This window comes from Phascolarctos cinereus, unplaced genomic scaffold (genome assembly GCF_003287225.1).
Source record: "Phascolarctos cinereus isolate Bilbo 61053 unplaced genomic scaffold, phaCin_HiC Scaffold_726;HRSCAF=1367, whole genome shotgun sequence".
Taxonomy (NCBI): domain Eukaryota; kingdom Metazoa; phylum Chordata; class Mammalia; order Diprotodontia; family Phascolarctidae; genus Phascolarctos; species Phascolarctos cinereus.
Genome location: NW_027556098.1, coordinates 364,047,354 through 364,065,870, shown reverse-complemented (window position 1 = coordinate 364,065,870; position 18,517 = coordinate 364,047,354). Strand labels below are relative to the sequence as shown.

At 36.8% G+C, this 18,517-nt stretch overlaps 1 protein-coding gene and 1 pseudogene across 3 annotated transcripts in view; both read right to left on the bottom strand.

The window, feature by feature from the left end:
* Positions 1-18,517, bottom strand: part of RBBP4 (RB binding protein 4, chromatin remodeling factor) — a 30,474-nt gene that overhangs the window by 1,804 nt on the left and 10,153 nt on the right. For all 3 annotated transcript variants that reach the window (XM_020983491.2, XM_020983492.2, XM_020983493.2), the window contains exons 4-11: positions 7,340-7,513; positions 6,856-6,971; positions 6,571-6,731; positions 6,339-6,465; positions 6,080-6,157; positions 392-468; positions 247-304; positions 53-163 (exon numbers count right to left, since the gene is read on the bottom strand). In XM_020983491.2, the coding sequence (XP_020839150.1) occupies positions 53-163; positions 247-304; positions 392-468; positions 6,080-6,157; positions 6,339-6,465; positions 6,571-6,731; positions 6,856-6,971; positions 7,340-7,513 (902 nt within the window). The remainder of the gene's footprint in view (positions 1-52; positions 164-246; positions 305-391; positions 469-6,079; positions 6,158-6,338; positions 6,466-6,570; positions 6,732-6,855; positions 6,972-7,339; positions 7,514-18,517) is intronic.
* LOC110206002 (E3 ubiquitin-protein ligase RNF138-like) lies at positions 12,822-15,395 on the bottom strand (annotated as a pseudogene).

The window sequence follows — 18,517 nt, the reverse complement described above, 5'->3', positions numbered from 1 at the left end:
AATCTACCCACTTGCCCTCTCCCCGATCCCTAAGAGAATGACAAACACTCACCATCTGCCAGACTTGCATGATGTTGTCTTCTGATACAGAACAAATAACCCAAGGCTCATTGGGGTTCCAGGAGAAATCTGATATCTTGGCAGTGTGACCACCGTGAATAAACTGAGAGAAGGAGAACAAGACATTAAAAGCCAACAGAACCCAGTTATTGGTTAGTTCAGAGGACTCTGACTACAGAAACCTACCAATAATTCTGGTGGCCCATCTTCTGCATCTTCAGGCGACTGCTCTTCTCCAATTTTACTGCCGGAAGAAAACAAATTAAAACAAGCTCCACGTCATACAGACATTAAATGGAAATCTATTTTGATAGAAATGGAAATGACTTACCTCAAGTCCCAGACATTTAGCCTGCGGTCAGTGCCACTGGAAGCCAAGATAGTTTCATTGTGGGGAGACCACTGAACCTGAATTGAGGAAAGAAAGAAGTAGGAAAGGTAAGAACTGAAAGCTTGGTAGGGGGAAAACATCTCCAGTTTTTTATATATATATGTATATATATATATGTATATGTATATATATATGTATATATATATATATATACATATATATATATGTATATGTATATATATATATTAACAGAAGAGTAATGGAGATTTTAAAATTAGGTCATAGAATTTTAGAGTTGGAAGGTAACTTAGGGGTCATCTAATCTAACCTCCTCATTGTACAGAAGGGAAAAATGAATCCCAGAGCAGTAAAGTGATTCATCCAAAGCTACATGAATAGCAAATGGAAGAAGTGGCATTTGAACCCAGATCTTCTGATTCCAAAGATAAGGTTTGTTTTTTTAAAGTACTTACACATTTGAGGTCCCCTCCCCATTCATACATTTCCAGTCTTATAACATACCATTCACTTTGTTCGTTAACAAGATTTTATCAAACACTAAAATCGAGGCCCCATGCCACATGCTGGGGACACAAGAATGAAACAGAGTTAAGATATATACAGAAAGAACTATAATAAAAAGAAGAAATCCAAATTAAGTGCTAAGAGAAATCTGAAGGAAAGACCACCTAGCTAGAGGGATCAAAGAAAGGACTGAAAGAAAAGATGGCACTGGGGTTGAACCTAGAACGGAAAAATCTGGACAGAGATTTGGGAAGCAGTTTGGGGATACTGGCCAGTTTAAAACTATAACGGCTACTAAAGAAAAGAAAGTTAAAGCAGAAGTTCTCAAAGTGTGGTCCATGGATCCCAAAAGGGGGTCCACAAGGTCAAAATTATACTTATAATAACACTAAGACATTATTTGCCTATTAAAATACTCTTCCCCTTTCCAAGAACACATCTTTGTGAGGCTGAATTTTCTTCACATACTTCAACCAAAACAACATATCATAACAGATTAAATGTAGAAACAGATATGAGAATTCAGCTGTTCCCAATTAAGCCAGACATTTCCAAAAATATGTAAAACAATGCCATTCTTCTCACTCATTTTTTAAAAATATAAAGCATAAAACTGCACTAAGAATGTCTTGCAAAGCTATTTTTCGTAAATAATGTTACTTATGCTAGTATGTCAAGGGCTTATTGTTGTTTTTAAATGAATAAATATTTAAAAATTTTCAGTTTTAACCTCCAACATGGTAAATACAATAGAAAAAAACCCTTATAAACTTTGGGGTTGTCAATAATTTCTAAGAGCATAAAGGGGTTTGAGAACCACAGAGTGAAAACGACTTTAGATGAATGGTGTATTCAATCAAACTCTAAAATTACAAGCAAACTATAGTAGTGTTTAAGACTCAACTAAGCCAGATTATTCCAACAAAATTTAGAGAAAGAATTGGAAGAACAACAAAATTAAATAGATCTACTAGTGTTTTTAGATCCATTTTCATCTCTGAAGCAATACAATTCAGATTCTAACACTCTAGTACCTGTTGTGCTTAAGAGGACATTTAAGATGAATTTGGAAGAGTGAATGGAACTAACCAAGTAAACTAAACTAAACTAAAAATAAAAATCAGTGCTGGTGGGGACAATTCTGAATGCACTCACACTAATTTTTTGAAATCTCCCAAAGAAGTCAAAAGATTCAAAGAAAAATGATGAATGGTATTATTAGCAGAAATGGCAATCTGGAAGAAATTATTAGTGAACATATGTCTACCTTCTCATATCAATACAAAACATCAAAGTTCTTAATTTTTTTTTTTAAAAAGGGCAAAATGTAGAAACGTAGCCTTAAAGATTCTCCTCCAACAAGGCATCTGCTATACTTACATTAATATCATATAATACTGCTTCAGAGACGCAATCACAGATAATTCTGTTCAACAATCGCAACTGTCAACACCAAGCAAGGCATAAAGGATGTCCAAGTATCAAAAGGTGTTAGTTACTGTCAGAGAGGATGTTTACATACATTCCAAATGGAAAATTCTCTACAGACGGTTGGGGTATTTTAAACATTCCTATTTGTAGATTAAATTGTGCGGATTATATCAACCCCCACAATATCACAAGCCTCCTCAGTGAAATCTTCAGCCACTTAAGGGAGACATTCCACATAGGAAAGTCCAAGCGAATAAATAATATGCAGTCAAGGCTTGCCCATCAAATTAATCTAGCAATACATGCATCTGGGACAGTCACTGAAGATGAGCTGGGTCCAGAAGTGAAAAAGAGGCAGAGTTTGAGGGACTGGATTGCCTTTAGGAAACTGAACAGTGCTATCAATGATCTCAAGAGGCTCCTTGACATAAAACCTTATTTTTAATACCAATACTCTCCTGATGAAGTTATATATGGTAGTAAATCATGAAATGCCACATCATCCAAAGACTGAAATTGTGGGAAAATCAGAGGACCAACAAAGCTTGCATTTGAGATGTGGTATAAACACACCCAAAAAATATATTATGAGAAAAGGAAGCCAGCCAGTCACATAGCAAAGCTAAGAGATGACAGGTGGACAACCTGAGTGCTGGTACTAACAAAGAAGAAATGTTCTGATGCCTCCTCTGTTAGTGGATTAGTTACAAATAATTTATGAAAGTATATATAAGGCAACATCAATCAGGAAATGGCCAAACAAACTGTGGTACATGAATGTTATGGAACCTTATGGATGTAAGAAACAATGAATACAGAAAAGTACATAAAGATCAACACAACTGCTGTAGAGTGAAATAAGCTTAACCAAGACAATACACACAATGCCTACAACAATCTAAACAACGATAAAACAACAAAGAAATCCAAAAATGATGCAAAATTTAAAAAACAAAAAACAAAACGAGCAAGGTTCCACAGAAAGAGGATGTCAGGGGTGGGCAGTCCACAGTGCTGGTCACAGCACATACTTTCAGACCTTCTGGATACACTGCTTGGTCATGCTGATCTACCTCCCTCATCCCTGTTTTCTTCTTTTTCTTTAGAAGATATTTGTTATAAGATAGCTCTCTGGGAGGGGGTGGTAAGGAGAGAGTTACTGGGAAAAAAACAAGATTATCGAAAAAAACTTATGATAGTTTATTTTAAAAAAGAACAAGGGTGAGAATCCCACTAAGGTAAAGGGGTAGATGGACTGGTGGAAAAAGGACCCACCCAGCTGAGAACATGGATCCACAGAAGGATAAAGGTATTTTTACATTCAGAAACTCACCCCAAGTCTTGTGTTTTGGCCTATATAATTTTCTTTTCTAAAAGACCACACACCCAACAGCCAAAACTATAATTTTTGGAGAACATGAGGGCTGGAATAGTTAGAAAAGCTTCAGGAAGGAAGGAGGATTTAACCTGGGCTTTGATGGAAGGGTAGGAAAGCAGACATGAGGAAACGAACAAATCAAGTTCACTGGCTCAAAGAAGAAATCACAACATCCATACCAGACATTATGGGCTAGAAAAAGATAGTAAATACACACTGGACAGGCATTGTGGGACTAATTCACAAAGGGGGCTTGAAACAGAGCCAAAGGATCTTAAAATTTACACAGAAAGTAACAGTGAACTACTGCAAATTTGTTGTTGTTTTTATACAGGGGAATGGCATTAGAGGCAGCAGATGTTATGGTGGATTTGGAGTCAAAAGACTTGGGTTTGTTTCTAGATCTATTACTATATATGTGCTTGTGGTTCAATCTCTTCAAGTCTCAGGGCCTCAAGTCTCCTCATCAATAAAATGAGGGGGGTGGTCTAAATTACCTCTGAGGCCCTCCTTTCTAGCTCTAAGTCTATGATCCTAATGAATGTGTTAAGGCAGATTAGTCAGTGTTACTCTGAACCAGAAATGGACTTTAGTTTACTTTTAAGTCTACAAAGCACTTTATATACAGTGTCTCAACAATTCTATGAAATGGGTACTACAGGCACTGTCCTAATTTTAAAAATAAGGAAATGGAGGCTCAGATGAACAAAATGGCTGATTTATGGTTATATGCTCATGTCACACGTAAAAACGTCTGAATCCAGGTCTTCCTAGCTCCAAGTCCAGCAATCTATCCCCTATGCCAGGACGCCTTTAAAGTAAATTGGGAGGAAAGAAGGGGCAGGCAGGAGAGGAATGAGAAAAGAGGAAGAAGTATAGTTTATAAGATTATATAGTAGAAATTCAGAAGTGAAGCAACATGAAATTATATTATTTTTTAAGTCCAGTGTGTGGATTTTTGTTTTGCTTATCTATATTTATTTGTTAGCAACCAGCCTAGGACTACATAGCTAGAAGTGAGGAAAAAATAGGTTTTTTAATCTTTGTAATCAGGACATTGAAGAGCTAGAAGTAAAGCAGTTTTAGATCCTCAGTGGAGATTGTCAATTTGCACAAAGAACCAATAGCTGAGCCATGAACTGAAAGAAAAAAAGCACTGGAGAAGGGTGGAACAATGTCCAAACTTTTACTTCAAACACCAGCCTTAGGCTGACTGGCATGAATTAATAAAGAGAAACTCCCAGAGGATATCCCAATAAAACAAATGAATATTCTAAACACATGCAATTACAAATGCTTGAGAACTGGCACAAAAACCCTTTTGCTGTTTCTCCATTTTCTAATTTCTCCCTGGTCTCTGCTACGTAACTGCTCTGCAGTACTAGTTAGAAACGAAATGTGGCTTCTCTGGTTTCTTTTCTCTGTAACAGCCTGGTCTAGATGTTTTATTTTCTTCAGAATAGAAATAGTTTCAGGCTAGAGACCATTTCTGGCTTGCTTCAAATGTTTCAACCTCTGTGTACAGCCATTAATAATTTATATTTACATGGCCATTAATGTTTATTTATCCAAATGCGTTTAAATTCCTAGCCATCACTTCACATCTGGATTAATCCAATAGCTTCCTTCTTTGATCTTCTCTCTTGGGCAGTCCCACAGGAAACAAAGACAACACAACAACAAACAATTAAACCAAAGCCCTATGGGGGGGGGGGGAGAAGCCTTTTGAAAAAGTATAATCCCTTCTACTGCTCACAAACATCTTCAAAACAAAAAGAGCAGAACTGCTTCTGACACAAAGGCAAGCACCTCCAGATGTGACCCAGCCCCACCTCCCGAACCTGTTATTTCACTGCTGTTAAGTAATAACTCATGAGAGGGACCCGTGATCTTCTAAAGGTTAGCAGTGTGTCTTAAGAGTCATTGTGGCTGAAAATTTTTTCTGTACTTAACGAGGCTTGTTCACAGAAAACATACATGAAGTGCCTCCCTGGGCTGATGTTCTAAGCCTTCCACTTGGGGAGAATATGCTCAAGCTGACATGGCCTTTAAGAACCTTAGGGTCACCTCTGCATCACAATGAGGCAACAGCAAGGACTTGATATAGAAGAATTAAATTAGAACTTTGCTTTTTCAAAACACTACTGCAAGGAACTAAACCAACAAAGCTTCCCAGGAAAGCCCTCTGCAGGCAGGTTTATTTATGTGGGACAAGAGAATCTGGCTCTTATTCACAAGTAGAAAATTTCCCTTGGGAACACATTCTGTGGCACAAAGTTTGAACTGGAAGCCAGAACTACTTCTGTTATCTAACATCCATGGAGGATCCCCAATAGTAAAGTAATCATTCTTACCTGGAATATTTCATCCTTATGTGACTCAAAGGAATGCAACTTCAGTTTCAGATTTCTAAGATCCCACAATGCAACGGTCTAGATATAAGAAGAAAAGCAAAGAAATAATTTCACAAAAAGGGGTAGACAAATATATATCTAAAAAAAAAATTTACATTCCCTAAAAGACCTAACAGCCTGTTCAACACAGGGACTTTGGGAAGAATTCATTCTATGCATTTAGATAAGAGAAATTAAAAAACCAAACCAAACACATTACCTTATCAGCTGATCCTGTGGCAAGAATGAACTCACTATAAGGATTGAAAGACAGACAATTTACTTCGGCAGTGTGAGCATCCACTGAATGGCTTGGTTTAGAAGTATTGTTTGATCGTGTATCCCAGCTACAGCCAGTAGGAAGAAACAGAGCAAAATAGTAAGTTTAAGATTATCTAAGTATAAGTTATCTAAATGAGAGAAAATGAAAAAAAAAATTAAATTCTACATACATCATAAGCTTCTGATCATCAGCAACTGATCCAAAAAGAGATTCATGGAGCAGGTGCCAAGAAACATCTTCAACTACTGCTGTGTGTCCAGTGAATATGGTCTTTGCATCCACTACTTTACCTTCCTTTGGAACTGCACTGATGTCCCACAAGCAGATGGTCTTAAAAAGTAAAACAAACTTTTAGATAGAAGAGCCCTCACCACCTCCCACACTCCTTGCAAAAATCCAAATGACTAATCCCAATGTCTCACTAAGGGAAGTTTCAGGGGATGGGAATACTCACATGATCATCTGATGCACTAAGCAAGTGTCCGCTGAGATTTGGGTTCCAAGACAGGCCATAGCCCTCCTTTTGATGTCCACGGAGACGCAAGTCTGGGTTACACTCTCCAGAAGGGTCTGCAAAGGGACAAAATAGTCTTGTCACTTTGAGCCTATAATGGGCAATGGAAGGACCATGGTCCAAGAAATTCACAATTTTTTTGAGAGCTTCTCTTTCAATTCAAGATCTTCATTCATTAAGCAAACCTCCCCCCCCCCCCAAGGTGGTGTAGTCCTTTCGGCTACAGAAAATTCTTTTTTAAACAGGAGGGAAGACTTTCTAACCACATGATGCTAAATTATGCAAAGAATAATTAGCAATTAGGTTAAACTGAAAGGAGCAACAAAATCCCACAGTGACTCATTATTTGGAGAACTTTCCTCTGGCATTAGGCATTTCTCCTTCAGTTGAACACACAAGTATGTCTACATGGAAAAGAGTGTACCTGGTTTTGAAGGGTGCTTGGTGTAGTCAAAAACAAGGACATCACTGGATGGAGTCTTTGTTGCAATAATGCAAGGATTCTGGGGCATATAACGGGCCCTGTTCACTTCGCCTTCATGGTTAATCTTGATTTCAATTTCAATTTTCCCACTGACTGAGCCAAAGCCTCCAAATTCTGTAAATATAGGAAAAAACTACTGGGACAATGCCAAAGCAAGAAGAAATATTATACAAATGCTAATCAAGGACACAGGCAAGGCTAGCTTCAAGGCGCCCAGTATCATACCAGAAATAGTCACGAAAATTTTAGTGAATGTTAAATGTTGAAAATTAATAATTTAAAATCAAGAAAATCGCAATTTTACCACAAAAAAGAAGGCTCTTGAGAAATCAGATGAAAACATTTTTGGAAAGTTGTGAAACACCAGAGAAATGTCACATATTGGTATTATTATTGTTAGATATTAAGTCTAAAGGATACTAAGCACATGAAAATGGCTATTAAAAATTACTCTTTACCCTAATAATTCCCAATTACTGACAACTTTAATTGGTGTTTTCTGTTTATTTTCTATATGTACATCAACTCACAAAAACAAGAACACTCAAATTTTTTTCTTTCTCGGGTGATTCTGCTGGCCTGAGGCAGCAGGTAGCACAGTGCATGGAGGGGGAGGGGCCTGGAGTAAGGAAGCTGTTGTTCAGTTGTTTTCAGTCACTTCCACAACTCTTTGTTGATCTCATGTGGGGTTTTCTTGGTAAAGATACTGGAGCATTTCCTTCTCCAGCTCATTTTACAGATGAGGAAATAGAAGCAAACAGGGCTAAGTGACTTGCCCAGAGTCACAAAATACGTGCCTGAAACCAGATTTGAAATCATAAAGATTAGTCTTCTGACTCCAAATCTGGCCTCAAATACTTACCTGTGTGATCCTGAGCAAGTCACTTAACCTCTGTTTGCCTCAGTTTCCTCAACTGTAAAATGAAGATAATAATAGCACCCAGCTAAAATAAAAATGCTTAGGATTGGACATAGAAGGTTCTTAATAAATGCTTATTCCCCCTGCTGGAGATAAGCAAAACTACCATAACCAAATTTACTTCCCTAACTTCCAAGTTATATATTTCTACCTGAAATAAACCCAGTAAGTAAGACCCAGAGGTAAAGTTACATATCTTTATGGATTATAATAAATGCTTAAAAAAATCCTTCACAAGTATAACTGCAAACGTATCAATCTGTGTGACTCGGCATACCAGCTATTTAAAGCTAAGTTAATGTTAATGTAAGCATGTTCAACTACTATTTCTTGTAAGTTAAAAAAAAAATCTATTCAAGTAAATACAATGTTGACAGAAGGAAACTGGAAAGGAGCAAATTCAGGCTAGACATTTAGAAAGCTATACAAATTAAACATGTAAAAAGGAAGGTGGAGACAATGGTGTTGACAACAATCAAGAGTAGTCATTAAACACATCTGCTTTAGATCCAGGAGCCAAAGTTTTCATCTGTTAAGTGAAAACAAAGACAGGACCTGATCAATATACTTCAGTGCATCTCTGATCTCACTGACACAATCAACCCTCTCACCACAGAGCACAACCTATCTGTGCATCCTCTCATACAATGAGAAGAAAACCAAAAAGGGAAAATAAGAGGCAGTAGCTCCACTGAGGAATGGCTAACAAATTGTGGTGCAGGAATGTAATGGGATATTATTGTGTTTAGAATAAATGGCAAATAAACAATACACAAAATGACGACAACAATGTAAAAGGAAAGAACATCCACCACAAAACAATTAAAAGTGAATGTGATGAAGACGCCCCTATCTCATACCCCTTCACCAAGGTAGGAGGCCCACAGGTATAGTGTACCACATAGACTTTTAGATGTTTCTGATGCACTGATCAACTTTGTTGATTTTTAAAAATATATTATTTATTTTATGGAATGGCTCTTTGAGAAGGTGGAAAGTGAGGGATACTGGAACAAATTCTGGTGATGTAAAAAAAAATTCAAAAAGATATTAAATTTTTTTTTTTAAAAGAGGCAGTCTATTTTTTTCCTACAAGACCAGTGGAAGGCCTCCAATTCATTGGGTAGACACTCTACCAAAGATGAATTTTAAGAAATCCTTTGGGACAAGCACACACATCCTTACAACTCATGCATACATACACCCTTACAAGATTAGACCAGGGACAATGGTCACTGAAACGATCCTGGTGTGTGGGGGGAAGGTGTGCGTGGGGGTGTGTTTCACAGCTGAATAAAGCAGGCTAGTGCAGAGGAATTAGTTTCCTATTATTATATAACCAAAATCCAAGTGTACAGAGGCAGCAGTTTGAGGCACATAGACGTCTCACATATTGGCAAGATGACCAACCTGGATGTCCTAGCCCTGTGTGCACCCTGGATACGCCAGGCCTCAAAGTGAAGTGCTAATCCAGCACAGAAATAAGACTGCATCGAAAGGGAGAGGTGTGCCTAGGCAGAGACACATTTTTTCTTTGGTTCTCCAGTCTTTTCTTATGTAAAATAGGGGGATTCAATTTAATAACCACGTATGAAGTGGCTACCAACTGCAAAACTCATGCTAGGTGCTGGAGACACAAAGGTTTTTTGAGAGACTCTTATTCTACTGGACATTTGTGTTACTGCTCAAAGCCAACCTCCCAAACCTTATTACCCCTTCCCCCTCACCCTTCACCTTCTGCTAAAGTCCCATAAGATACTTTTCTATGACCAGTGCTCAGAGATGCCAAATAACCAGTGAAAACTAAGGCCCCTGTCTTCCATCCAATATATCATCTTTAAAAGGTCGCTTCCAGATTTAAGTCCAATGAAATGGCAATGACTATTCCACAACTTCCTACTTGTGTAAAATGTAGCCAATGAAAACAAATAAAAGTTATCGAAACTATTCTTCAATCAAACAATTTTGGGAGGTTAGTCTACAATGCAAATTTTACTGTCTATATTATTTAAAACATTTTACTACAAAATACTAAAGTTTAAATCAGTTGACTCAGCAAAGCTATCTTACAGATTTTTAGCATGCATCAAAAAAATATATATATACATATGTAGTCATAAATCTTACTGATCCTTTGTCTATACAGTAAAGCCTTTTTAGGTAAAAAGATCATACCCTGGTGCAAATTTACTAAATAGCTGTTAGTTATCTAAAACAGAGTAGAATTCAGAGACTTAACCCAAGTTCTTCAATCAAGTCAAGAAACTGAAAAACTGACAGCTTAGGCTCAGAAGATCTGTTATACAGAAGATCTCAAATCATAAAAAAACAAAAACCTGACAAATTGACCATTTTTTTTAGAAGAGGAAAAAGCTTTAAGGTGAAAAATAATTCAATACATCTCAAATAAGATGTAACTGGTTAAAGAGAACGGTTTTCCTAAAGTGGTATATGGTGAAATTTAAGCATTTCAATTTGAGCATCAACAGTGTGCCGCCGCGCACCCCCATCAAGTAAAAATTGTGATAGACTTTCATTCTGAACTTAAATTGTAAACCCATTAGCCCAAGTCCTTCCTTAATTCATTAACAAATGGAAAGCATTCTGAAACTACCATTTCTGATTGCTTCAGTCTTTTCATTCCCAGTCTTAGAATTTTTGTTCCATACCCAGGGGATTTTGTACCTGAATAAACATCTTAGGGTAGTGACATTATTAGCTCTGTATTTTCAAACAGGAACATAAAACATTAACGTTACGTTTATGTAAAAGTCTTATAGATATATGAAGAAACAAGGTCACCTCAACATTACAGATATTTAACTTAGTCACAAACTAAACAGGCTACAATGCTTCAAAAGGCAATTCTATCAATGAACTACCAGCCAACTTATACATCACAACCAGTTAGTCTTTAAAATTCTCCAAGTCTCAAAATACTCTGATGTATTTGAACTACTGAACTTAACTGCTTCAAACTGGAAAAAAAATCAGGCCAGTCTTTTTGTAAAAGTTGTAATTGTAATTGCAAGAGTATATAAGAAAAATGATAATATTCAAGTATGTAGTTAACTTTCACTCTTTGGAATGATAGAGCAGAGGCCATGCTCATTTAAGTGTATAGTTTCTTATGTGATTATTGCGGACACCCACTGATTAAGTTATATTTGTTTGACTGACAATTTTTTTTGGGGGGGGCTAGGCAATGAGGTTAAGTGACTTGCCCAGGGTCACACAGCTAGTACGTGTAACGTGTCTGAGGCCACATTTGAACTGAGGTCCTCTTGACTCTAGGGTCGGTGCTCTATCCACTGTACCACCTAGCTGCCCCTGACAAAATTTTTAAAACTAAATACTACTTCCAAAATTAACATGTTTATTAAGTCAGTTTAAGAAATGTTCACTGTAGAAAGGATTGAGGGTTTTAGCAAAATCAAAACACTTTTTAAAAAAACATAACACATATTATTAGCAGCAAAATACTTTTGAGATTTCCATTTTCTGCTGTTTTTAAGACAGCATAAATAGTATATATTAGCATAGAATGTCAGAATACAGGCTATCCTAATTCTGTGATTTAGGCCTTCCAGTGCAAGATAATTTATGGTGCATATGGCTAGCACTCACTCCCACAAGTGAAAACAAAAAAGTGTACAAGGTGATCCTCTCACTACAGAGTCCTGAGACAGACTTCCTGGCTTAAGAATTTGTTATTACTTTGGTCTCACATCCTTCTTCTGACGTAAACCACCATGCTACATATGCATGTCAACTCAGCCCCTCCCATAACAAAAGGATTAGCAGTCAACGGAACAAGCTGGCATTCTGGAAACTATACAATATTTAACTAGTCCAATAAAAATCCTTTGATCTCCACACTGATTTTCCATTTTTTCCCCATATCTAGCAGATAATGGTGCACGTATATCACAAAAAATATAAAACATACACCTTAAATTTCTTATATACATAGAAGAGGATATACCTCATTTAAATACCTGTTTATCAGCATGTAACACCACCAGCTCGAAAAATGTTCCATTAAACTCACTGCTATCATAACTACTTAAAATCACTACTATTAAAATTCTGGGACCAACGTTTGCTCAAGTAATTGCTTCTTCATTGTTAAAGGTCACTGACAGTCAAAGATTAGGGCATCCTACTTTTAACTATCTTCAAGAAAAATAAAAATTAATTTTCTTTTGATAACAGCATATAATTTCTTCCCAATGACAAAAAGGAAGTCACATAGCTCTGCAATACTCCACTTTTTTTACATAAGGAAATAGAATGGCAACATTTTCTTTAAATGTTAATATTACTAAAGAAATCTTACTACTGTTCAAAATAATAAAATCTATAAATATAAGATTAATTTTTCAGCTACAAATCACACGAAAAGATGACTTTCCACTTAATTTTCAAAATTTCCATTTTGATAGTAACTGGCTCAGATTTATAAAGGTTTAATCCATTAAAAAAAATACTATTTACTGAACAATGAATAAAGCGGGAAAATTTCATAAAGTTAAAAACTGAGAAATGAGATATTCAAGAAACCCTTAACATAGAAAAGAATAAGGTACACCATTTTACATCAGCAGACCCCATTTTTTACTATCATCACAGGGAAATTCCTATGCTTTTTAAGTAATACTATAACCTCCATTTTTCAAGGATGAAAAGACAGCATTTTTAAAAGTCTATTCTTATTTTACAGTAAAAAACAAGAGAGTAAACAAAATTAATTTTTATTAATATACATATCAGGTTACTAAAATGGGAACTCACATAGCTTTTCCCTCAAAGATGGCACTTACAGATAGACGATGCAGATGACTACAACCTCCAGAAGTTTACTTGATAAGATTCTTCAACAGCGGTTTGATATTGTGTTCCTTCATCTAACTGAAATTAGATTCTCCATAATCAAACTGATGTCTTTGATTTAGATGGCTAACAAAATTTTTAGTAATCTGGCTAGATCTCCCCATGGAAGAGACACACAAATAGGACAAGTCACAGGGACCATCTGAAAGAGGTAACTATTATTACGATCATTACAAAGTAAACATTGTCTTGTAAAGTTTGTTTCTTGAGAAAAAGGACATTTAAATATGGGCTGCCCAGTAAAACTTGTAAATCTTCATAAAAAAAAGAAAAGGATCTACAAATGCAAAAATATTTATAGCAGCACTTTTTGTGGTGGCAAAATATTGGAAAGTGAGGGGATGCCCCTCAACTGAAGAATGGCTGAACAAGCTATGGTATATGAATGTAATGGAATGCTACTGTGTAATAAGAAATGATGAGCAGGCAGACTTCAAAAAAATCTGGAAAGACTCGTATGGACTGATGCTGAGTGAAGTGAGCAGAACCAGGAAAACACTGTACACAGTATCAGCAACATTTTATGATGATCAACTATGAATGACTAAGCTCTTCTCAGCAACACAATGATCCAAGACAAGTACAAAGGACTCACAAAGAAAAATGCTATTCATATCCAGATAAAGAACTGATGGACTCTGAATGCAGATCGAAGCATATTTTTTTCACTTTATTCTTTCACTTAAAAAAAAAAATTTGTTTCTTCTTTCACAAATGTGACTCATGAGGGGAGTGGAGGGGAGAGGAGGAGAAAATCTGGAACTCAAAATCTTGTAAAAATGAATGCTAAAAATTTTCTTGACATGTAACTGGGGGAAAAAATAAAATATGATTAAATTTTAAAAAAAACTTGCATCTCCTTGATAGGTCTTTGTGTTATCAGATTAGATGTCTCACTCCTATAACTATTCCCTATTGAATCTTAAGAGATTTGAAAGTTTGGAATGATGGAGGACACACCTATTCATCCTGATACTTGTTACATGTCCACAACAGAGGGGACAGCATATTCCATTTTCTCTCATAGCAGTCAAGAAACATTTTATAAAAAAACCATGCTGACAGGCCACGGTCTGCACTGGGGTCTTGAACACTTCCTGATAGACCAGGCAGTAGAAGTCATCTTCAGTGTAAGATGTGGCAGTGGAGAGCATCTCAGCCATGGTATGGGGCTGGTAGAAGAAGGCTGTAGTGGGGACCTGGGCCTGGCTCCCAGCACACACTGAGGGGAGGGGGAAATGAAGGGATTAGAAGGAGAAGGAAGAAAAGATGGACACTAGGAAAGGAACCCAGGGGAAGGGGGCCAGCACAGCAATCACTGCCACTTCACCCACGTCAGTTGCTGGGGCAGATGATTATGATGAGGACCCAACTTGACATTTTTATAGTGTTTAAATTTTGCAAAGCACTTTAAATACATTATCTCATTAGATCCTTATAAACCTATGAAGGAGCTATTAGAGGTGGTATTATTCTCATTTTACAGAGGAGAAAACCTAGGTAGACAAGTTGTGATTTGTAGGGGCTGCAGAGTTAATCTATGCCAGAGCAAGAATATGAACTTAGGTATTCCTGACTCTCAAGTCTAGCATACTATCCACTATTCCAAGCTCATTCTCTCACTGAGCACCTACTTTATTCAGAGTTCTCTGCTAGGAGACGTGGTGATACAGTGCTGTATACCTATCCATGGCACTTACGCTGAGAGATTAGTTGGGGAAACAAAACAAAAATGTAAGACACTGAAACAATAAAAACAGTTCATGAGTACAACAGTAGCAGCGCTTATCATTAGGTAATATATGACTCACATTTCAAAACCTTCAGTGCTAAAAATCTCTCAATTCAAGACCGTAATATGTAATCTTCAGAAATTACAGGCTTCCCCCATGATACTTCTCCTGGTTGTTTCTACAACTCTCAAAGGTTATGATATGGAGCAGAGGTTTTAAACTCAGTTCTCAAAAACTGAACCAGGTCAGCAAAATAAATAAACTACGATACAACAGATAACATTAATTCATGCTTTTCTTAGCCAGCATGCCACCACAAGGATCCTTTCTATTTGAGTTCGATATCATTAATGTAGAAGACACAGAAAACAAAAGCTATTCCTCACTTCCTACTATAGCCAGGGATTATAGGATTGGCCAAGCCTTCATTATCCTAGCCTATCCTAGATCATACAAGGGTACACATACTCCAAAAGCTGCCAAAATAGTAGGGGAGTAGGTCATTTTTATTATGGTCTATCACTTCACCTTGGAAGAAAAGCCCTGGAGGGTATACTAAGATGTTCTGCATTATGTAGGACATCTGCAGAACACTAAGTTGAAAATGTCAAAGTGTTCAAAACAGAACTACAGTTCCATAGGTAGCTAAGGAAAACTGACTACTGCTCAGTTAGAAACCTTAGATTCTTATATTGCTACTTTGATTCCAGTTTCCCCAAAGACCTTTTAAGATTCTTAGACGATCTTTAGAACATCTTAAAAATAACTAGTATTGACACATTTTAAATTCTACCCATGTCAATTATGAAATTATTTTATTTTCTTCAAAATTTAACATTAGTTTATTAACTATATAACTAAGAGAATACTAGATGATGATCCTAAAACATGATGCTAAAAAAGAAAATAGTTCATATATCTTTATCTGGAGTGAAAATTTCCACCTAAGCTCAATAAATTATTTTCAGTTTATAATATTACTATGCCCTGACAGTTTCTACTATCAACACATGCATTCCATTTAATGACAAAAGCAAAACTTTAGCCAGTTTTCACATTTTCACTACCAGTATTTCTTTGAAAATGTTTTATATGCCTGTTACCATTTACCCGAAATCAAGTGAGGTATAGCAGGCTGTAGGTGTCAACTCATTATTCTATACCCTCACTAATCAACTGCAGGACTTTGGAGAGAGGCCAGAAGACTCCACTTAGTTGTTCTGGGAGATAAGAAGCTGCCTCCTTAGAGTCATGCAAGAAGCTAGATTAATTATAAGGAAACCTCAAATAGAACCACCAAGGTGTCTCCACTGCAAATACAGAGCAGGAGAAAGTGAAAGATACATGTGGTTAAGACCACAAGGACATGAGAATCAGTTCCATCTCTTTAAAAATCTCCAGCCTATTCTAAAAATCTCTTGCTGATTTTTTTGATAAAACGGGCCAAACCAGCGCTTCTTAAACTGTGGGTCATGATCCTGTGAAAAATTTGGCAAGAATAAAAAGATTTCTGAACACAACCACCAAAAAATCAATTAAAAATCAAACACGTAATGAATCCGAGTTGTTTCTGGCAGCACTTGCCAGCATCATGCAACTTCACTGAAGCCTCGGTTTTGAACAAAAAGCATGTGCACTTTGCACTGTGCCTGCCCCCAGGTCATGAAATGCCAACCAATACTGCCAAAATGAGTGGAAAAAGTTTAAGAAGCCCTAGTTTAGACTCTAAACTACCACTGAAAGCTGAAAGTTCTTTTCTAGTGCCAATAAAACACAGGTTACCCTTCTAGCTTTAAAAGGCTCTAAATAACTGTATTTTAATAAAAAAAAATTTTTTAATGAAATAGAAAAAAAGCTAAAACTGACATTTAAAAAATGCTGAAAAAGAAAATAAAAATTAGAACACTTAATATTTTTTTAAAAGACAAGTAATTTCATCATTATGGATATTCCCTTCACCTAGGCAGATTATAACTCCTGCACACTATTTCAATAATTCCCATCGTCACATGGTAGCCAATGTTCTGCTAAAAATTTGCCCTCCCTTCATAAGAGTTTCCATGTTAATTCAGGGTTTCATCACTGCACTATTCCAAAAGCCTCCTGACTGGTCTTCCTGCCTCCAGTTTCTTCCCTGTCTAATTCATCCTCCATGTAGATCCAAAAGAGATAACAAAAACACGGTTCTGCTATGTCATTCCCCTACTTTCAAAACTTCAGTGGCTCCCCAATGCCTCTGGGATAAAAGATAAATGCCTAAGTTTGGCATTTAAACCCTTCACAATCTGGCTGTAGTTTACCTTCCCAGGCTTACTGCACATTACTCCCTTTCACACACTCTCTGTCCCAGACAAACTGGTCTTCTCATTGCTTCCTATACATGACACTCCACCTCCCTTGTCTAGATCTCCCTCTCTCTTTTTAAAATTTTTACTAACTTATTTTGATTTATCAACAATCACTTCTTTAAGTTTCTGAGTTTTAAATTTTTCTCTACCTCCCTCCCCAAGATGGCACACAACCTGAAATAGGCTATACATATACATTCCTATTAAATCCATTTTCACATTAGCGAGGTTGTAAGGAAGAATTAGAACCAATAGGAGGACCCACAAGAAAGAAGAAACAAAACCAAAAAAAGAAGAGATCAAATAGTATGCTTTGATCTGCATTCAAACTCCATAGTTCTTTCTCTGGATGTGGATAGCATTTTCCATCATGATAGTATTCCATTACACTCATATACTACAACTTGTTCAGCCATTCCCCAATTGCTGGGCATCCCCCTCAATTTCCAATTATTTGCCACCACAAAAAGAGCTGCTATAAATATTTTTGTACATGTGGGCTGGATCTCTTTTTACAGGCTGTTCTCCATGACCGGAATGTTCTCTCCCTCCTCACTTTCCACTTCAGTCTCTCTCGAGGTACTCTCAAGACTTAGTGAGTTCAAGTGACATGTCCTATTTGAGCACTATCCTGATTGTTGCTAGAGTCCTTCCTGTCTCGATGCCAAAATTACTTTAACATTCTATAGTGGTCTGCGTACATTTTCCCCAGGAGAATGTCACCTCCTTGACAGCAGGGCCTCTCTGATTTTGTCTTTATATCACCCCAGGGTCCAGCACAGAATAGGTACTTAATAAATGCTCACCTAGTGATGAATGTACACTAAGCTAATTTGGTCCTTTGCCAGAGTCCACTACAAAATCATCAGAGCTTGCACTCTGATGGCCCATCTTTCAAGAACTCAACCTCTATACCACAATGAGGAACTAGAAGAGAATTCCAAAAACCAGGAGGGAAAAAAAGCAAAAAAAAAAAAGGCGAATAAATGAAAAGTGAAAGAAACTAGGAGAAATATAAAAACATTTAAGCTATTGTAATACAAGCAGGACTACAAAAATTCAGATTTGGCAGAGTCCACCACCAAACTGCACTCAGAATAATATTCAGGCATACCCGCTAACAAATTGCTTTGGCCAGTGGCCCATGACCAAGACACAAATAGATCTTGATCAGAGTTCTTTTTGCATCTGGTAGTACACTGCTAAGCAAAGAACTGAAAGTCGA